This window comes from Acomys minous, assembly GCF_964271855.1.
Source record: "Acomys minous genome assembly, chromosome: 5".
NCBI lineage: Eukaryota > Metazoa > Chordata > Mammalia > Rodentia > Muridae > Acomys > Acomys minous.
In genome coordinates this window covers 93,926,197-93,945,751 of record NC_140494.1, presented here as the reverse complement: position 1 = coordinate 93,945,751, position 19,555 = coordinate 93,926,197, and the positions used below count along the sequence as shown (strand labels likewise).

Below are 19,555 nucleotides of genomic sequence, written 5' to 3'. Positions count from 1 at the left end.
TCACAATAAATAAAACTGAATTTTGAAATGAAATTTCAAAATGGAAAGACTAAAACAAACAAGCAACTACTGTCACTAAAAAAAAGTAAGGTCTTCAGTGTAAGACACGGTAGTATAAAACTGAGTAATCTGAGTAGAAATCTATATTCACTTCTGCTGCATATGTGAGAATGGTGTGTGCTTCCACACAGCTCTGATGACAGAACTCACAGATGCAGAAAGAAGGCACAAAAACTCCCGGTCATGGCCAGGCAAATCACTGAGTTCTCTGTGGAGAACCTGTTGAGGTTTTGAAATGAGTTCTATGTGAAAACACAGCTGAACTGAGAGCTGATTAAACACTGAAAATAAGGTGTCAATTATGTCAGGAGAATATGTAACAGGAAAAAGGTGGCTGTCACGGGGCTTTCATTCCTTTCTGCACACTTTTATGAAAGATATATAAAACATATGCCATGTTCATCAAATGTATAGAAAGAAGACAACTGAAAGGGAAAGTGACTCCAAATGTTAAAGGTGAAAATTTTTAATGAGCTGCAAAGACAAACTGATATGAGTGCCAAATCCATTGAGAATCAAACTTAAATTACTAAATTCATGTTAAAAGTTCTATTTTGTGCTGAGTGCAGTGGTGCACACCTGTTACCCCAGCACTTGGGGAGACAGAGGCAGGCGGATCTTTTTGAGTTCAAGGCCAGCCTGGTCTACACAGCGAGTACAGGACAGCCAAGGCTACACAAAAGAACCCTGTCTCAAAAAGCAAAAACAAGCAAAAAACTTGTATTGTGTAAGGATGGAGGGAGTGCTTTGCTCAACAAGAATTCATGTACCCAGAACTGAGGCCAAAAGTCTAGCAGAAACTGAATATAATCCAAAGGGATTTCCTTCCAGTAAAAAGCCAGTACAGTCTTTAGAAGCACACCTACAACAAAGCAAGCACTTGGTGCTCTGCAGTCTGAGCCAGTTAAACAACAAGGATCAATTGACCCATCCTAGTAAAACATAATTTGATTTGGGGAAACCAGCAAGAATAGGGAGATAATGTTTTAATTTGTCTGCTTTAACTGCTCCCTAACCCCCTAAAACTACTCTACCGTCCTCACACTGGTGCAAATGACAGAAGGATTTTCAAGTAACCAATTTTGGTGACCACATATGCAAGTAAAGTGGTAGAGTGATTGCCTGGTTAGCTGCAATGTCATTCCGCAGTCATGTAATGTGCCATATTCTGAAACAAACATGCTGGCTTCTTCTGCAGTCACTGCCCTAGCACAACCTCGGCCTGGCTGCATCATCTCTGGGTGTGAATCTTCAACATTCAGTAGACACCCTGCTGGCATGGATCAGAATACTAAGTATTACAGACTTGAAAATCTTTGAGAATTTTATACACGAATACTGTGGGGAGTGTTTGAGTGTATGTAATGCCCTTGGTCCCTCCAAATTTTGAACAAAGAGAAAAATGTAGTACATGGAAGGTGCTTAACTTGTCCCAGAACTGAATAAATAAATATATATATATATATATATATATATATATATATATATATATGGCTAGCCACCACACTGCAACAAAGAAACTGAGGCCAAGAAAGAAGCAGTTTTGTACTACGTTAGTGACAATATTTCAATTAAATTGGCAAGTAATTTGGGAATCTCTATACCTTTCAGTCAGCAACTCTCTGTTAAGAATAAAAAGAAAAACTCATCATAAAGCTACTCACTAAAGTAATAAATATATATAATAAATTTAGGATCTTATTAATTAAAGGATTATATTCTATTTTATGGATATTATATAATCATTACATTTAATTTTTATTATCTTTAATTATGTAGAAGTATATGCATGTTTATGTGGGGGTATGTGCAAATGATTACAGTACCCTAGAGGCCTAGGATCCCTTTTGACTGGAATTACAGACAGTTGTAAGCCATCATATGGTACCAGAAATCAAACTTGGGGATCCCCTGGAAGAGCAGCAAGTGCTCCTAACTGCTGAGCCATCTCTCCGGCCCGATAGTACTGCTTTTGTGTTAACAACAGCAACATACTAAATACATAAATTTACCCCTAATCAATTGTCTTCATGAATATTGATGGAGTTAAAAATTTGCACCATCTCTATTTTCACCAACTAATATTATCAGATACAGTAAATACATCATGATATATAAAAGCCAAAGAAAACATGTAACACTGCTCTAGGTCAACTTCTAAACAAGCCTTCTGCCTATTTCTCTATTACTTCATTTATCTGGACACTTCAATGAAGTGACTGCAAATGAAATTAAAGGCTCAGATTTATGCCAGGGGCATAGTGGTGCAAGCCTGTAATCCCAGCACTCAGGGAGGCAGAGACAGGAAGATCTCTGTGAGTTCGAGGTCAGCCTGGTCTACAAAGCAAGTTCAGGACAGCCAAGGCTACACAGAGAAATCCTGTCTCAAAAAAAAAACAAACAAAAAACACCAGATTTATCCGGAGCAGCAATGTTAGAGTCGATTTTTGTCAAGCTGGTAACAGAGGAGAAAGTCAAAAAAGTCTGCTGCTGGCTTTGAAGGCTGAAGAGTAATTCAGGTCACTTACAAGAGCAGATAGGTGCCTCTCTGACAACCAAGAAAGAAACCTGGACCTCAGACTTAGGACCTGCCTCATCCTGGTGGGGGACCCTCTGCCCACCACCAGACTGAAGCAGGAAGCTGATCGCTCCATGGCATTTCCAGATGAGAACTCAGCCCAGTGGCTTTCTGTCCTCTGAGACCCGAAGCTGAAAACATTCCATCTGTCCAACTTATAGAATGAGATACAATAAATGCCAACTATTTTCAGCTCCTAAGCTTGTGATAAAACTATCTAAAAATTAGTTAGAAAATTTGGTCACGTGTTGCCATTTTCCATTTTACTCTCTTAAGATTCAGTTTGTTGCATCAGCTTTGTTTTCTTGTATTTAGCACTAGGAGAGCACAGCCACTTATAAACTAGTATCATTAAATATTATTTCTTCATAATGATTAAAATACTTTTCTGCCTAAAACATAAAGAGGAAAAACTTTTATATCTTTAACTATTGAAAACTGTTGAAAATTATGAGTTGTCTCTATGTAACAGAGCAGCACCAATATAACCAGCCACAAGGGCTGTGCTGGCTAATTTTGTGTCCACTTGAACAAGCTAGTCATCTGAGAGGAGGTAATCCTGAGAAAATACCTGGGCTGTAGGCAAAACTGTAGAGCATTTTCCTAATTAGTGATTGATGAGAGAGGGCCCCCAGCCTGGGAGGGCCCAGCCAATCATGGGCAGTGCTATCGCTGGGCTGGTGGTCCTGGGTTCTGTAATAAAGTGGGTTGAGCTATCCACATGGAGCAAGCCAGTAAGTAAGTAAACAGCACCTCTCCATGGACTCTGCATCAGCTCCTGCCTCCAGGTCCTGCCCTGTTATATGAGTGAAATAAACCCTCTCCTCCCCTTGTTGCTTTTGTGTCTCATCACAGCAACAGTAACAATACAGTAACCCTAGGGGAGCATGTCTACGTGTTCCCAGTATTTAGGAAGCTGAGGCAGAAGGATATAAGCTGGAGAGAAGACTGGGCTGACAGCAAGAACCAGCCTGTACTGGTTTGAATGAGCAATAACCCCACACTCAGGCACTTGAACATGTGGTCCCAAATTCGTGAGGCTGTTTAGGGGGTCTGGCACTGCTGGAGGAAATAGGTCATTTAGGGCAAGGCTCTGAGTATTTACAGCCTTGCCCCACTTCCAGGTCACACTCTCAGCTTCCTATGTGATGAAATGTGATCAGCAAGCTTCCTGTTCTAGCTGCCTGCTGCGATGCCTTCCTTGTCATTATGGACTCCCTCTCTGGAACCATAGAGAAAACCAACTCTTTTTCTGCAGGATGCTTTTAGTCAGGCTGTTTTATCACAGCAACAAAGTAACAAATTCACTGTCAAAAAAAATTTTTTTTAATTAATTAAAAAAAATTCACAAAACCCACAAAGTGCCACCTATAATCAACTAGACAGATGAGATTTTAAAATAAAATTTATGCTATCAAGAAAAGACAACAGGAACATATGTAAGGTATACTCCCAGCCCCACCCCGAGACAGGATTTCTCTGTGTAACCTTGGCTGTCCTGGAGCTTGAGCTGTAGACCAGGCTGGCCTTGAACTCACATAGATCCACATCCCTCCCAAATGCTGGGATTAAAGGCTTGCGCCACCATTCCCCAGCTCTGTAAGGTATCTCTTAAATGAGAATATCTTTAGTCAATATTTGTCTCACTTCTGAAAACAAGAAATAATAAGGAAAAAAACAAATAAGTCTTCCAGTACCTCAGAAAAGCAAACATATTAAACCTAGTATGACAACTGACACCATTAAAATGTTGCATCAATGGATAGGCATGTCATGAAAAGACTGATTTAGTACATTTTGAATATTTTCAGGAGAACTTGTATACAAAATATGCATATTTAACAAAAACACAACAGCAATACCAGGAAAATTATCCCCATACAGTCTGGATGAAAGAATCAGACTTTTTCTAAGTCTGAATATCTTGAGTAACTCCAAAAAAAAAAACCAGCCAGAATTACTTAAAAGATATATACATTAAGTGTTTGAACGCTGCCTAGAGTCCTCCTAAAATTCTGTTTAGCATTACTGAGGGCATCTCATCTGATAACAACTAGTTTATCTACTAACAAGTCCATTAGCATGAAAATCTAGCCAGATATGGTGGCTCACACCCTTAATCCCAGAGCTCAGGAGGCAGAGGCAGGAAGATCTCTGTGGGGCCAGCCTGGTCTACATAGTGTGCTCCAGGGAAAGAAGGGGTGAGGAGGGAAGGGAGGGAGGGAGGGAGGAAGGAAAAATTTAGAGCTCTGTGAGATAAATAATGTAAAAGGCATATTTTCTAATGACTGGACACCATAGACTGGGCCCAACAACACACCAGCTAATAAATTAATCATCAACAGGCAAGTACTGAAAACCAAAAACAGAAATCAAAGCAGGCTGAAGGCAGATTTAAGACCCTGAACAGTTTATAAGTCATACAAAAAGCCTTAAGTAAAATACACTGTTGCTTTAGTTCAATTATCTATAGTTGGCTAACAACAAAAGACTGGGAAGAGAGGAGCCATGACAGCTGAAAGCCATGACAACAACTTTGCAGCAGAAAAGTTGCCTTAAGGTTCACGTCTACTAGAAACATCTCAGAGAACCAATGAACAGAAGGGGAAACTATTCAGAAGCAAAGTTTAAAACAATTTTTTAAAATTACTAGCAAGTACCATTAGGATAATTATCCCAGCTCCTCTGCTAGGCAATAGCTAGTTAATTAACCTAAATTAGCACATTTACATATTAGCAAATTTATGCTTTTTACATAACTGAGATTCATCTCCATCTTTTTACATCATTCCATTTGCCCTAGTAAATGTTTAAAATAATTCTGCTTCTTCAGCTTATACTTGGTCCCAATAATACATATATTTTTATTATACATCTTATAAAAGGCTCTAGGCAAATCTAAAGACAATACACTTCTACCTTTCTAGGTATTTTATTCAGGTGAGGTTGTATGCATACAAGTATGTGAGGCAACTACTATGCTCTCACCTCCGTGTGCATGTGTGTGGAGGCAGAGGTTAACCTGAAGTGACATCAGGAGTTGCTCTTCTCTTTGGTTTTGAGACAGGGTCTCTCACTGAACTTGGAGAACTGGGCAGCAAGACTCCAAGTTCCATCTGTCTCTGCCTGTCTTTATCCCACGTTAGTGTTGGAGTTACAGGCAGCGTATCTGGCTTTAAAGTGAATCTGAACTCAGGTCTGCATGCCTGAGCTGCAAGCAATTTACCCACTTAGCCATCTTCCCAGCCCAAGGTACTTTGTTAAAATTATTTTTTTCTTCAATGCTACTAGAACATAACAGTGATCTATTCTACGATAAATTACATATATTGCACATTAGATCCACACACACACAAGTTAGTAAAATGTTTGCTTAGCATTCATGAAGCCCTATGTTCAATCCCCAGCACTATAGCTAACCACCTGTGGGGTGGGGATCTGGCTCAGTGGATAGACGTTCGCTGAGGAAGCACAGCACCTGAGTTTAGAGCTCACATAAAAGGTCAGATGTGGCACATATCTGTAATCCTGGAGCTGGGAAGGCAGGGACAGGAGGACAACCTCTGGAACTTACCAACCAGCCAGTCTTGTCAGTCGGTGATGATGACAGACCTTGTCTCAAAAATTAAGGTGAAAAACCTGACATTAACTTCTGCCTCCACAAATATATGTAAGTAACTTCTGGGCCAGCCTGGACAAACAACACGACGCACTACTATTCTAAGAAAAAAAGAAAACTAACATCATACAAATTATGCAAAAATAAAGAGTATGGACAGAAGGGGAAAGGGAAAGAGGGTCACAAAAACAGAGGTAACTTAGCTGACAACTAACATTCTGTTAGAGGAAAAGAACCCATTATTCTTCTGGGAGTTTACGTAGGGTTTTTTGTTTGTTTACTTTTGTTTTTTGGCTTGTTTGGGTTTTGTTTTGTTTTGTTTTGTTTTGTTTGAGTATTTCTTAAGTTTCAGAGAAACTTTGAAAAGCTCCATCTTAAAAGTAAAATCTAGATTACCAAAAGCCTTAAATAGCAAAGTATTAGAAGTTTTCCATTTATGTCATGACAAACTATGACACATTTAAGCACTGGTCAACTGTTCAAAGGCCCACCCTTATGAAATTGTCCATTTTCAACCACTTCTGAACTATTAAGCTTGCAATTTCTCATACATTTCCTAGAGCTTTCAGTAGTGAGGTAGTCATCTTCAATGATTAATACCACATAACGAACGCCAGAGACTGGCAACCATTCCCGCCCTGGATTTTAGATATTAATCAATGAAGCATTTATGACTATCCTCTAAGTCACAATACTCAAAGCATTCAGCTTTTAGAGAGTATGAGATAATAAACATCATCAGCGGTCCTCTAAATTAAGACTTATTCATCATCAGAACTAAATAGTTACCACACAGTAATAAAGGAATAAAAGGTATTCATTTTTGGAACATTCACAAAAGCTTTTTTTCTCTTATGCAAATTGAAAATGTTCTCATTCCCCCCTCTCCCTCCCTCTCCTTCTCCCTCCCCCTCTCCTTTCCCCTTCTCTCCCTCTCTTCCTTCCTCTTTCTCTTGCTCTCTCTTTCTCTGATAGCCTTAAAGTACCAGTCTTAATGAAGATGAAAATTTATATTAATGTCTGTTCTACTTTGCTGTCTGTTGCTGTGATAAAACACAGGCCAAAGCCAACTTGGGAAAGAAAGGCTTTATTTCATTTTATAGGGTACAATCTATCACCTAAGGAAGTCAAGAAGAAACCTGGGTACAGGACCTGGAGGAATGTGGCTTACTGTCTTACATCCTCTGGTATGTTCAGCTATCTTTCTGATAGCCCAGGTATGCCTGCCTAGGTACAGCACCACCCACAGTGTGCTGGGTCTTCACATATCAATTAGCAAGTATGAAAATGCCCCAGAGACGTGCCCTAAGGCCATCTGATCAAGACAACTTATCAGTGGAAGTTTCCTCTCCCGGGTGGCTTCCCATAGACTCTAGTTTGTATCAAGTTGACAAAAGCTAACCAGCACAATGTTCAACAAGTAAGATAAAGAGGTAAGTTCACTGTTTGGGAGGTGGGGGGGTGGGGGGGTGGGGAGTCATTTCCTTTGGATAAAGAATGGCAGTTTCATTTACTGAATAAATATTTACTGACAACTACTCTGCCTGGCACAGAAGACAAAGCAGTAACTAACCATAATTAAAGGCTCTACTCACACAGCTCATACTGCAATGGGGAAGAAAATAATCACATAAAATTTCAGTATTTGTAAGTAATACAGAGAATTAGAACAGACTAAGAAACAGATGGGAGTGCAGGGTTACTGTTTTGCTGAGATGGCTACATCTGAATAGAGACTTACTAAAAATGAAGACGTGAGCTTTGCAACGATCTGGGGGAAAGCACTTTTTAAGCAAAGGAGGATACCTAAGTATAGATACACACAGGCAAAATACGCATGTAATCTATAACTCATTTTTTATATTTCTAATACTGAACATAATATCACAAAATTCAAGTGTGATGGCACCAAAACGATGGAAGAACACAAGTGTGATGGTATAGATGGTTTTAGTCCAAGGCGTGAGGTAATGTTCAGCATGCTTGAGAACTGTGTAAAAGTCAAAGTGAAATGAGCGATAGAACTAAGTAGGAAAGGATTTTAAATTACCTGGCTCATAACAACACAAGGTTTTGAAAATGGATGATAAAATAAAGTCAGTGGGTTAACATGAACAATAAAGTTGTAAAAGGACTCTTGCAAGGAGTCCCAAAGATGAAGTATGTAGCTCGTGATGCTCAAATGCTCTTCAGGGTAAGGGTGAGGGACATGGAAGCCAGGCGCACTGTAATGGCAGCAAAGAACTAGGCAGGAACAAACAAACAAACAAACAAACAAAAAGGCGTGGAGCAGAGATACCAACATTTATAGTGGGAAGGAAGCACGGCTGAAAGGTGTAACATTTATGAATGGCTGAGTGTAAGCTTGTAGGAGTGTGTGCTTTGTGTTTTTAAATGAGGGGAAGAAGCTCACACATGCAGAGTTGACAATACAACACACTATTTTCCTTAATTTTAAAAACTGATATTCCAGAAAATAAAATTTTATCTTGTTTTCAGACATACAGCTGCTAACAGGGGTATTTATAGACCGACCATTTGTTTTCTTGTCAATAATTTTATTTGTTCCAACATGAACTGACCTGCTTTTAGCCAAGTGCTGACCACATACTAATTTCAGTGACTGAAAAGTAAACTGAAGTGAAAAATGTTCCTAACCAAAAGCATTAAAACAGCATGTTCATCAACACTCACACTGCTGTTTGGCATGTTCCAAGCTATGCTATTAAATCACAGCAGCACTTCAACTCCCAAGTGCACTGAATCATTATGTTTTTTAAATACTAATGCTTGCACACATACACAAGACACATTGTTTGCCTTGGGTATTTCTAATACTGAGCATAAAATGAGTAACAGAATCCTAAAGTGATGGTACCAAAATGAATGAAAAAATATGAGTGTGACGGGAGGGTGGTTTTAGTCTAAAACTAGCACCAGAAATAATAATAATAATAATAATAATAATAATAATAATAATAATAATAATAATAATAATAATAATAAATAATAATAACAACAACAACAACAACAACAACACCATAAACACTTCCACACAAATACACACAGAAAAACAGACACACACACTTTAGCTATTTTATGTTAGCATTTAATAGACCTTAATATTCAAATCTAAATAATCTCAATGTTAGTTACAATAATTAATTTGTAGTAACTTAGAGAAGTTCTATTTCTTTCTTATATTTCTTGTTTAGTTCACTTGTTTTGTTGTCTTGGTTTAAGAAGTGGGTTAGGGCAGCTGGCCGCAGTGACACACAGTCAGGGAGGCAGAGGCAGGGGGATGTCTGCGAGTTTGAGGCCAGCCTAGTCTACAAAGCAAGTCCAGGACAGCCAAGGCTACACAGAGAAACCTTGTCTCAAAAAAACAAAAACAAAAAAAGAAGTTAGTGTCTTATTATGATCCCTAGACTGGCCCCCAAATCCTGGACTCAAGCAAACTTCCCAATTCAGTCTCCCAACTTGCTGAGACTTACAAGTACTATGTCTAGATTAGACTTTTAATTTTGTAAGAAGGGTCACATGTGTGTGTATGTGTTGTGCACGCATGTGCAGGTGCACTTGCATGAATGCAGAGAGGCCAGATGATAATATCACCTGCCTCCCTCAGTTCTCCACCTCATCCTCTTTGAGATAAGATCTCTCACTGAGCCCAGAGCTCACCCATTTGGCTAATCAAACCAGTCTTTTTCTGCCTCCCAAGTGCTGGGTGTGAAGAAGAAAGGAAGTCTTGATGAATGTGTATTGTTGACATGAGTGTGGCCAGGACAAGGACACTGATGCCTCAGACTCAGGGATGGAAAGGACTTCCACCGGTCAGGCTATGAATGTGCAGGAGAGGTTGACCTTTAGCTAAAACAGCACAGCTAAAAGCTCCTCCTGCACTTCCTCTTCCAGGATGACTGCACCCTCGGGAGACTGCTCCCCTGCCTACACAACTCCTACCAATATTAGGGAGCCCCTTCCAGCACTAGCTAGCCCAGCTCCTCACCGGTCACCATGCTGTGACACACTGGTAAGCATCAGGTCTTCAGGGCTCCAAGGAGCACACAGCCCGCGGAACCCCATAATTAAGTTCCTTGTGTCTCTTAAGGGCCTCCTTTCTGTGTTCCCAGCCAGGTTCCCAAGACACAGCCAGATAGGCCTCGGCAACCGGATTATAAGCAAGCCTAATTGCACCTAGATTTTCATGTGGGTGCATGGATCCAACTCAGGTCCTCAGGATTGTGTGGTAAGGACTTTACCAGGAGAACCATCTCCACAGCCTCGAGATTGGATTTTTCAAAATAATGATTTTTATTAGTAATCTGTGAAGAGTAGCTAATCATATCAGAAGCAGAGCACTAGTTTAGTTTTACTATAACCTAGATTTTTTAAATGTCTTTATATAAAATCCTTTAAATTTAACAGTTTATAGATTTCTGGATCTCTTTAAATGTTGATGAAAAGCTAACTTTCTCATTGTACCATACAAATCAACATTTAAACCATCAATTTCTACATTAATTCAAAATTAATTATCTGGAACTGTTAGAGAAAAAAATTAAAGGCTTCTCTTAGTACATTTTTTTTCCTCAAAGTGGCTTTTCATTTGAATAGTTATGAGAGAAAATAATGCAAACTTCATTACAGAAAGGTTAGTAAATACAGGCTCCTAATTCATCCCTTTATTTTGTTTTTCTTTTGTCATAATTTTTTAGACTTATTTACTTTTAAGTGTATGAGTGATGCCAGCCATGTATGGCATCCTATGCCCTCTGAGGTCCAAAAAGGGTGTAAAATCCCCTGGTACTGGAGTTACAGATGGTTTTGAAGCACTGTGTAGGTGCTGGGAACTAAAACCAGGTTGTCTAGAAGAACAGTAAGTGCTCTTAACCACTAAGCCATCTATACAGCTCCCATTTTGTTTTTTGAAATGGGGTCTTGTGTAACTCAGGCTGGCCTCTAACCTGCTACACAGCTGAAGATGACCTTAGACTTCTGATCCTCTTGCCACTGCCTTCGGAATCCTGGGGTTACAGTGAGTCTCCACACCTGGTTTTATGTGGTCCTGGGGATCAAGCTTGATGCATGCTAGGCAAGCATGTTACCAAGTAAACTACACCCCCATCCAGGCTTCCTGTACACTTTTATAATTCAGGAACTTGAATTTATTGAATATGATGTTTTTAATGAAAGAGTTACATTACCTGCCCTCAAGGAACTTAAACATGAGAAACTTAAGAATACAGCAAGGAACTGACATATGTGATATAAAAATCAATTTCCACATGTGCTCAGATAAACTAATTGGCATTCTAAAGACAGAATTCAGTAATTTTGTGTGCATATTCAATGTAACACTTTAATACAAAGTGAATGAAGCACTATAAAAAAAAACAAACGTAGCCTTTCTATTAACAAATTCAATGTAGATTTATTGGAAGTTATAAAACTATAAGGAAGAATTATGAAAGGCAATAATGGGCAAACAAATTATTAAATACCATTTCATTGGAATGCCAGTGGCTTCAGGAATTACTTGAATAACTAATAGTAATGATTTTTTAATTAATTTTTTACTATTGTAAACTTGGTAAAGATCAAATAGTCTTGAGTCAAAAGATATAAATCATGTCTACTGGGCCAGACGTGGTGGCACACATCTTTAATCGCAGCACTCAGGAGGCAGAGGCAGGGGGATCACTGTGAGTTCGAGGCCAGCCTGGTCTACAAAGGGAGTCCAGGACAGCCAAGGCTACACAGAGAAACCCTGTCTTGAAAAACAAAACAAAACAAATCATGATCACTGGGACAGAACAATTTGTATACACTTGTACGTAGTTTAGCAACACAGCTCTGTAAATGAAGGTGCTTTGGATCTCTGATGCAGTTAACACCTGATAGTTCTGAGATCTGAAATAAACTGAAAGGCAACCCTCTGGGCACACCTGTGAGATGTCTTCTTGACTCGAGTAACTGAAGTGGAAGACCCACCCCCATTGTGGGTGGCACCTACCAATGGTGGCCCAGGTACAAGGACGTCCAAGAGACAAGCCTTTGTTCTTTGCATACTTGCCTTCAAGCTCACTGGAAGTCCATCTAACCAGGTCAGGCGTTCATCTACTCACTCACTGCTGCCACCAAAGCCATTCTTCACCAACCTCTGAATTTCCACTTGGAGTAAAGACCAGTGACTCTCTTGCAATTTCCTACCTTCTGGGCCAAACTGCGACTCGACCTCTCCAATATGAAGACAGCACATTGTACTACCTAGACAGTATTATGTATAAGACCCTCAATAAACCCCTTTTATTATATATTTGTTATGACCGTTGTGTTCCTCTGGAGAACTTAAAGTAATATAACTCCTAAAGGATTCCTTAATTAAGTGTATCTTGATATAGTCAACCTGTATTTTTTATGAAAAGCATTATTATATCCTCTTTTAAAATGAATGTGATCCCTAATCTTCCTCAAAAGGACAGATACATTCACAATTGGTTACAGTCACCCACTGAGATCACTACTACAGTATAGGAATAATACAGCACACTATGAGAATTAAAGAACAATTTTATCTCCAGAAGGTTTTGGAAAAACCTTTCAGTTAGCAAGTTTATCCAGCCTTTTGCTATTACAATATGGCATTGTCATCTACAAAATTCATACTCAAGAACCATGCAATCAAATTACAAAAATTTTTTTAAGTCACATAAAAATGGGGACTGGCAAAATGGCTCAGCATGTAAAGGCACTTACTGCCCACCAATGAAAACCTAACAACTTTAACTTGATCCCTGCAACCCATACAAAGGTAGAAGGAAGAAACCGACTTCCACATTTATATTCTGACTTCCACACACATGTTTGGCATGTGTGCTATACACGCGCACACACAATTACAGCAATAATAGTAAAATTTAAAAAAACTAAGAAGAGTGAATTTTAACTATCATATAGGAAAGAACAGAACAGTGACAACTATTTCTGACTCAAATTAGATATCAAAATATTACATAGTGAACTAAAAATAAATCAGTGTTGCTAAGCTATGCACTCTGCATTCTCAACTCACAGGACAACTCTCTGAAAAGTCAAAAACAAAACACCCTGTGGGTCAGATAGATCATCTTCTAGAATTTCTTCACAAAATTACAAGATTGTGACCTAAGTGGCTTTTCTAAGTAGCTCATCTGTTAGCTGAACAAGGAAAGCTGGTTATCAATGGAATCAACTCAATTATAATTGACTGAAGAAATCCATCCAGAAAATACAAACTGGCTTAATTCTATTTAGGGAAAATAGTTATTGGAAGAGTTGAAATATTATCAAAAGTTGGTTTTTTAAAAATTAGCAAATTGTATTCCTTCCCTCTTGATGAATGGATAAGTGTAACCAATGTGTCTCTGGTACTTTGGAGGAGGAGAACGTTGGCCCCTAGGAAGGATATGCTTGGGACATCTACAGGACAGAATGCTCACAAATAACTTAAACGGACATTAATTCAGTACCACCCAAAGTAAAACTTACCAAGATATATGCAACTGATTTTGGCAGAAATACATGTGTACTACAAAAAGGCTCGGTTGGACATATTTCAACCTCTATTACTTAACACTAAAATGCTTTGGTAAGTTATTTTTGTGACAGGCTTGATATTTCTAATGGAACACAACCTAAAATTCAAGGCATAGCATAGTTTATAAAGACATCTGAAGGGCTAATATTCCTGGAGCCACATGTATTCACTAGCTATTTGTATACTTCCCAAGCTATCAAATATTAAGACTGAAGATTTTCTTTCCCATGCAAGTATGTAATGAAAATAATTTTCAGACTCCAACTATAGGGTCAGGGCAGCGCTATTCAGACCACAACGCATGTGCAAAGTGAGTTTCCATTTTACAAATGTCACTCAACTGTGTAATGAGATGCTTCCAACTAAGTTTCATTGAGTAGTTAATATGCAATACAATGAGATACTAAAAGGCAAATATATAAAATCTAGTAACTCTATAAATGAAAGTAACAAAATTTGATAAATTAGTATCAAATCTTGGAGTTCAAGATCTAGCTGGGTGGTAGAGTGCTTGCCTGGCATGCACAAAGCCCTGGGTTTTCAATCCACAGTTAAAAGACCATTATGTTTGTAACCTGATATCAATAGTTGCAAACCTATCTGTATGAAGAGACCTTTTACAAACTGAATTTGTGAATTCTCATAAACCACTACTGATATATAAATGTTTATACTACATTTTAATGACAGAGAATATTAACATAGAACTACAATTGAAAATAGTGTTATAGCTCATAACAAAGAATTTTAATATTTTTACTAATATTTCCAAGTTACAAACTTTTTTTTTTTTTAAGTCTGGTCTACTGGCTTACTGCAGCATCCCTTCACTGGTCTCCTGGCTTACTGCAGCATTCCTTCACTGGTCTCCTGGTTTACTGGAGCATTCCTTCACTGGAGCATCCCTTCACTGGTCTCCTGGTTTACTGGAGCATCCCTTCACTGGTCTCCTGGTTTACTGGAGCATCCCTTCACTGGTCTCCTGGTTTACTGGAGCATCCCTTCACTGGTCTCCTGGTTTACTGGAGCATCCCTTCACTGGTCTCCTGGCTTACTGCAGCAACCCTTCACTGGTCTCCTGGCTTACTGCAGCATTCCTTCACTGGTCTCCTGGCTTACTGGAGCAACCCTTCACTGGTCTTCTGGTTTACTGGAGCATCCCTTCACTGGTCTCCTGGCTTACTGGAGCATCCCTTCACTGGTCTCCTGGCTTACTGTAGCATCCCTTCACTGGTCTTCTGGCTTACTGCAGCATCCCTTCACTGGTCTCCTGGTTTACTGGAACATCCCTTCACTGGTCTCCTGGCTTACGGCAGCATCCCTTCACTGGTCTCCTGGCTTACAGGAGCATCCCTTCACTGGTCTCCTGGTTTACTACAGCATCCCTTCACTGGTCTCCTGGTTTACTACAGCATCCCTTCACTGGTCTTCTGGTTTACTACAGCATCCCTTCACTGGTCTTCTGGTTTACTACAGCATCCCTTCACTGGTCTCCTGGTTTACTACAGCATCCCTTCACTGGTCTTCTGGTTTACTACAGCATCCCTTCACTGGTCTCCTGGCTTACTACAGCATCCCTTCACTGGTCTCCTGGTTTACTACAGCATCCCTTCACTGGTCTCCTGGCTTACTACAGCATCCCTTCACTGGTCTTCTGGTTTACTACAGCATCCCTTCACTGGTCTTCTGGTTTACTACAGCATCCCTTCACTGGTCTCCTGGTTTACTACAGCATCCCTTCACTGGTCTCCTGGCTTACTGCAGCATCCCTTCACTGGTCTCCTGGCTTACTGCAGCATCCCTTCACTGGTCTCCTGGCTTACTGCAGCATCCCTTCACTGGTCTCCTGGCTTACTGCAGCATCCCTTCACTGGTCTCCTGGCTTACTGTAGCATCCCTTCACTGGTCTTCTGGCTTACTGGAGCATCCCTTCACTGGTCTCCTGGCTTACTAGAGCATCCCTTCACTGGTCTCCTGGCTAAATGGAGCATCCCTTCACTGGTCTTCTGGCTAACTGGAGCATCCCTTCACTGGTCTCTTGGCTAACTGGTGCATCCCTCAGGAGCATCCCTCACTCGTCTCTTATATTACTGGAGTACTACCTCACTGGTCTCCTCTCTTCCTCTTTGGACTCTTACTACCTACTAGCAATCTGGACTTTCTTTAAAATGTCAAGCCAGATCCTGTCACTTCTCAGCCAAAAGTCCTTCAGTGGTTTCCAACTCACTCAGAGCCTTTGTCACTGGCTCAGAGGAAAACACATCATCTGTTCTCCACCTTCAAAACACTTCTTCTGACTTGTCTCATATTCTTCCACCAGGTCATTTAATGAGCCACACTATTTATGTTGTTTTCCAGCTTGCTTTTTAATTCTATGACATAGACTTTATTTAACTTGTTCTTCCGCTGCCTAAGGTGTTCCCACATAAACATACTACTTGCTCCTTCACATTCTTCAGTGTGTGCTCATATTTTACCTTCTCAGAGGCCACGTGTGGTATTCTCAGCCAGCCAGCAATTGTTATTTCACACTGTAGTCTACCTCTCTACCCACAGCATCTTAAGTTTCTACTCAATAAATATACAAAGTAACAAATCACTGTGCTTTTTCCTGTGAGTAATGGTGCTTCAGTCATTTTCTCTTACATAGCTACTTATATACATATGTATACAACTGATTTACCATTGCGCTAAGTGTTTCCTCCCAATCAGGTCGCTCACGGGGGTGAACATTTCTGTGTAGCTCTGGAACAAAATCATCCTCTTCAGAATGTATTGAGGACTTCATCTTCCTAGAGAGAGAAACATGAAAAACTTCTGTAAGAATTCCCATCTCTATGAATACTATTTCTTTTTTTTTTAATATTTATTATTATTATTTATACAGTATTCTGCCCACACGTGTGCCTGCCCACCACAAGAAGACACCAGATCTCATTACAGATGGTTGTGATCCACCATGTGGTTGCTGGGAATTGAACTCAGGACCTTCGGAAGAGCAGACAGTGCTCTTAACCTCTGAGCCATTTCTCCAGCCCCCTATGAATACTATTTCAATGAACACAATCCAAAAGGCAAAAACTAAAAAAATCTAATTTTAACTTTAATTCAAAGAACTTGAGTGGCTAGCAGTGCTTATTTCTACGCTGGCTCCAGAGATCTGCCCTGATATATCAAACACCTGTTTAACATAATATGAATCTTGAAGATGATCTGTTACAGAAATTATTTACTCTAAAACAGTACCAATAGAACTGTGCTAAGCATTAGCAAAACTTCATACTGGGAGGCTGGCTCCAGTGGTAAAGTGCTCACTGCACAAGCATGAGGAACTGATGCACAGATTCCTAGTAAGCAAATAAAAACCAAGCTGTGGCAGTGCATGCCTCTACCCCGGCACTAGGGAGTCCCAGGCACTTGCTGGCCAACCTAGCTGCATCAGTGAGCTTCAGGTTCACAAAAAAAAAAAAAAAAAAAAAAAAAAAAAAAAAAAAAAAAAAATCAAAAGAGGTGGGGGATAACTGAGGAAGATACAACTCTGGCCTCCGACCTCCACATGAATATGTACACATGTGTACATATATGAACATATATGCATACAAGTAACTTCAGGATGAAGAAGAAATAATTAACTTTTAATTCCATTTTATGGAACAGAGTACATTGAACTAGCACTATCAACAAGAGCCAACAAGAGCAATTGTGAATGCTACACAAAATACATCAAACACACACATCTGAAGGAATGTAGGATTTCCAAGTCTACAATCCAAACAATTATAGAAAAAAAAAAATACCCCGGCATACTACAACAATCTTGGGTGGGTTGATTACATAAAAGTTTTAGACTATGTTTACCTAAACTGATAATACAATGTATACAGACAGAGACACAGGAGGTGGGCAAAGGCAGAGGAGCCCAGCAATGCTGAAGAGACCAAAGGACAAGATGGCACTGCTAAGTGTTCTAAGCTCTCAACTGAGACTCTACGAAAGCCATGTCTTAGAACTCAGCCCCAAAGAACAAAAAAGGAGCACTAAGGTTGTAAGGAAGCACACAGGGTCAGAATTGCTAGGGAAAGTACTCAGTTGAGAAAATTAAAAGGCAAAACAAAAACAGGATTCTTTGCAAATTTCCCATCTATGTTACATGATATGCAATAAACATTAGGAGGCAAAAAGAAAAGAAAATGTCACGGCAAAAAAGGGGAGGGGGCTGTGGTAGTACACACCTGTAATCCCCGCAGTTGGGGGGCAGAGGCAGGCACAGTTTGAGGCCAGCCTGGTCTAGCTCTCAGACCCACATGGTAAAAAGACAGAACCTCCACAGATGTACTACAGCATGTATTCCCACACACTCACTAGGTACCTACACAATACAACAAATAAACAAATGTAATTAAATGAGTAAGAGATGGGTTTCAAAAGCAGATAATTGAAGAAGGCGGCCAAGCTGAAGGAGAAATATGAGAAAGACATTGCTGCCTAGAGAGCTGAAGGAAAGCCTGATGCAGCAGAAAAGGGGGCGGTCAAGCCTGAAAAGAGCAAGAAAAAGAAGGAAGAGGAAGGCGATGAGGAGGATGAAGATGAGGAAGAAGAGGAAGATGATGATGATGCATAGGTTGGTTCTAGCACAGTTTTTTTTCCTTGTCTGTAAAGCATTTAACCCCCCTGTACATAACTCACTCCTTTTAAAGAAAAAAATTGAAAGGCTGTGTTTTTAAACTGTACAGTGTCTTTTTTTGTATAGTTAACACACTACCGAATGTGTCCTGGTGGTACTTTCAATGGCCACTGACCTTGCCTGATACAGTCTGGGGGTTGTAATTTGGCATGGAAATTAAAAGCAGGTTCTTGGTGCACAGCACAAATTAGTCATATTTGGGGAGGGTAGGTTTTGTTTTGCTTTTTTTTTTTTTTTTTTTTGCTTTTTTTTTTTCCATCTTGTCTGTGATGCAGCTTATATGAAGATAATTGTTGTTTTGTTAACTGAATACCACTCTGTAATTGCAAAAAAAAAAATGTGGCTGTTTTGTTGACATTCTGAATGCTTCTAAATAAATACAATTATTTTTATTAGTAAAAAAAAGCAGATAATTGACTAAATCGAAACTTTCCTAGAATGCATCAGATAAAAAAGAACCCAGGGCAAGCAACTCTAAAGAAATGGGAACCATGGGCTTCCAGAGATGAACTAGATCACAGGCAATTACTTGCCTGGGGCCAAGCAAGGGAAAAAGAGAGACACGAGCTGGTAAGGAGCATTTGGTTAACTTTTTATTAAGTTGCTTAAAATATTTAAGACTAGTATGTCCGATGAAATGAAAAGAAAAATAGATAAAAGTGAAGATTTCAGCAGGGAACTGGTGTATTGAGACACTAATGCTCACTCTAGGACTAAAGAAATGTATCTGCAAGTACAGATTCATTAGATGTGGGCTGGAGAGGTGGGTCAGTAGGTAAAGGTGCTTGCTGCCATGCCTGACCCTGGGGATTTGACCCCCGGTCCCTCATGATGGAAGGAAAGCATGAAAACACCTCAACACTGTTCTCCGACCTCCACGCCACAGAAAGCATGCGTGTGGTGTGTGAGCAATAAGAACATAAATGTAAAACACAAGACATAATCTGGAAGTTTTTAAAAAGAAATTCACTAGGTGTGTGTAATTTACCAATGAACCTGACTTAAACACTTAGCTAGAAAACAAGCATCACCCTT

At 39.7% G+C, this 19,555-nt stretch overlaps 1 protein-coding gene across 8 annotated transcripts in view; it reads right to left on the bottom strand.

The window, feature by feature from the left end:
• The window catches only part of ARHGAP32 (Rho GTPase activating protein 32), a 234,682-nt gene that overhangs the window by 127,545 nt on the left and 87,582 nt on the right, over positions 1–19,555 (bottom strand). For 7 of the 8 annotated variants that reach the window (XM_084783262.1, XM_084783261.1, XM_084783263.1 and 4 more), the window contains exon 2: positions 16,520–16,628. In XM_084783262.1, coding sequence (XP_084639388.1) covers positions 16,520–16,624 — 105 coding nt within the window. In that variant the 5' untranslated portion in view covers positions 16,625–16,628. Of the gene's footprint in view, positions 1–6,212; positions 6,330–16,519; positions 16,631–19,555 lie in introns of those variants that run through there. The other variant, XM_084783264.1, reaches the window with a different exon arrangement.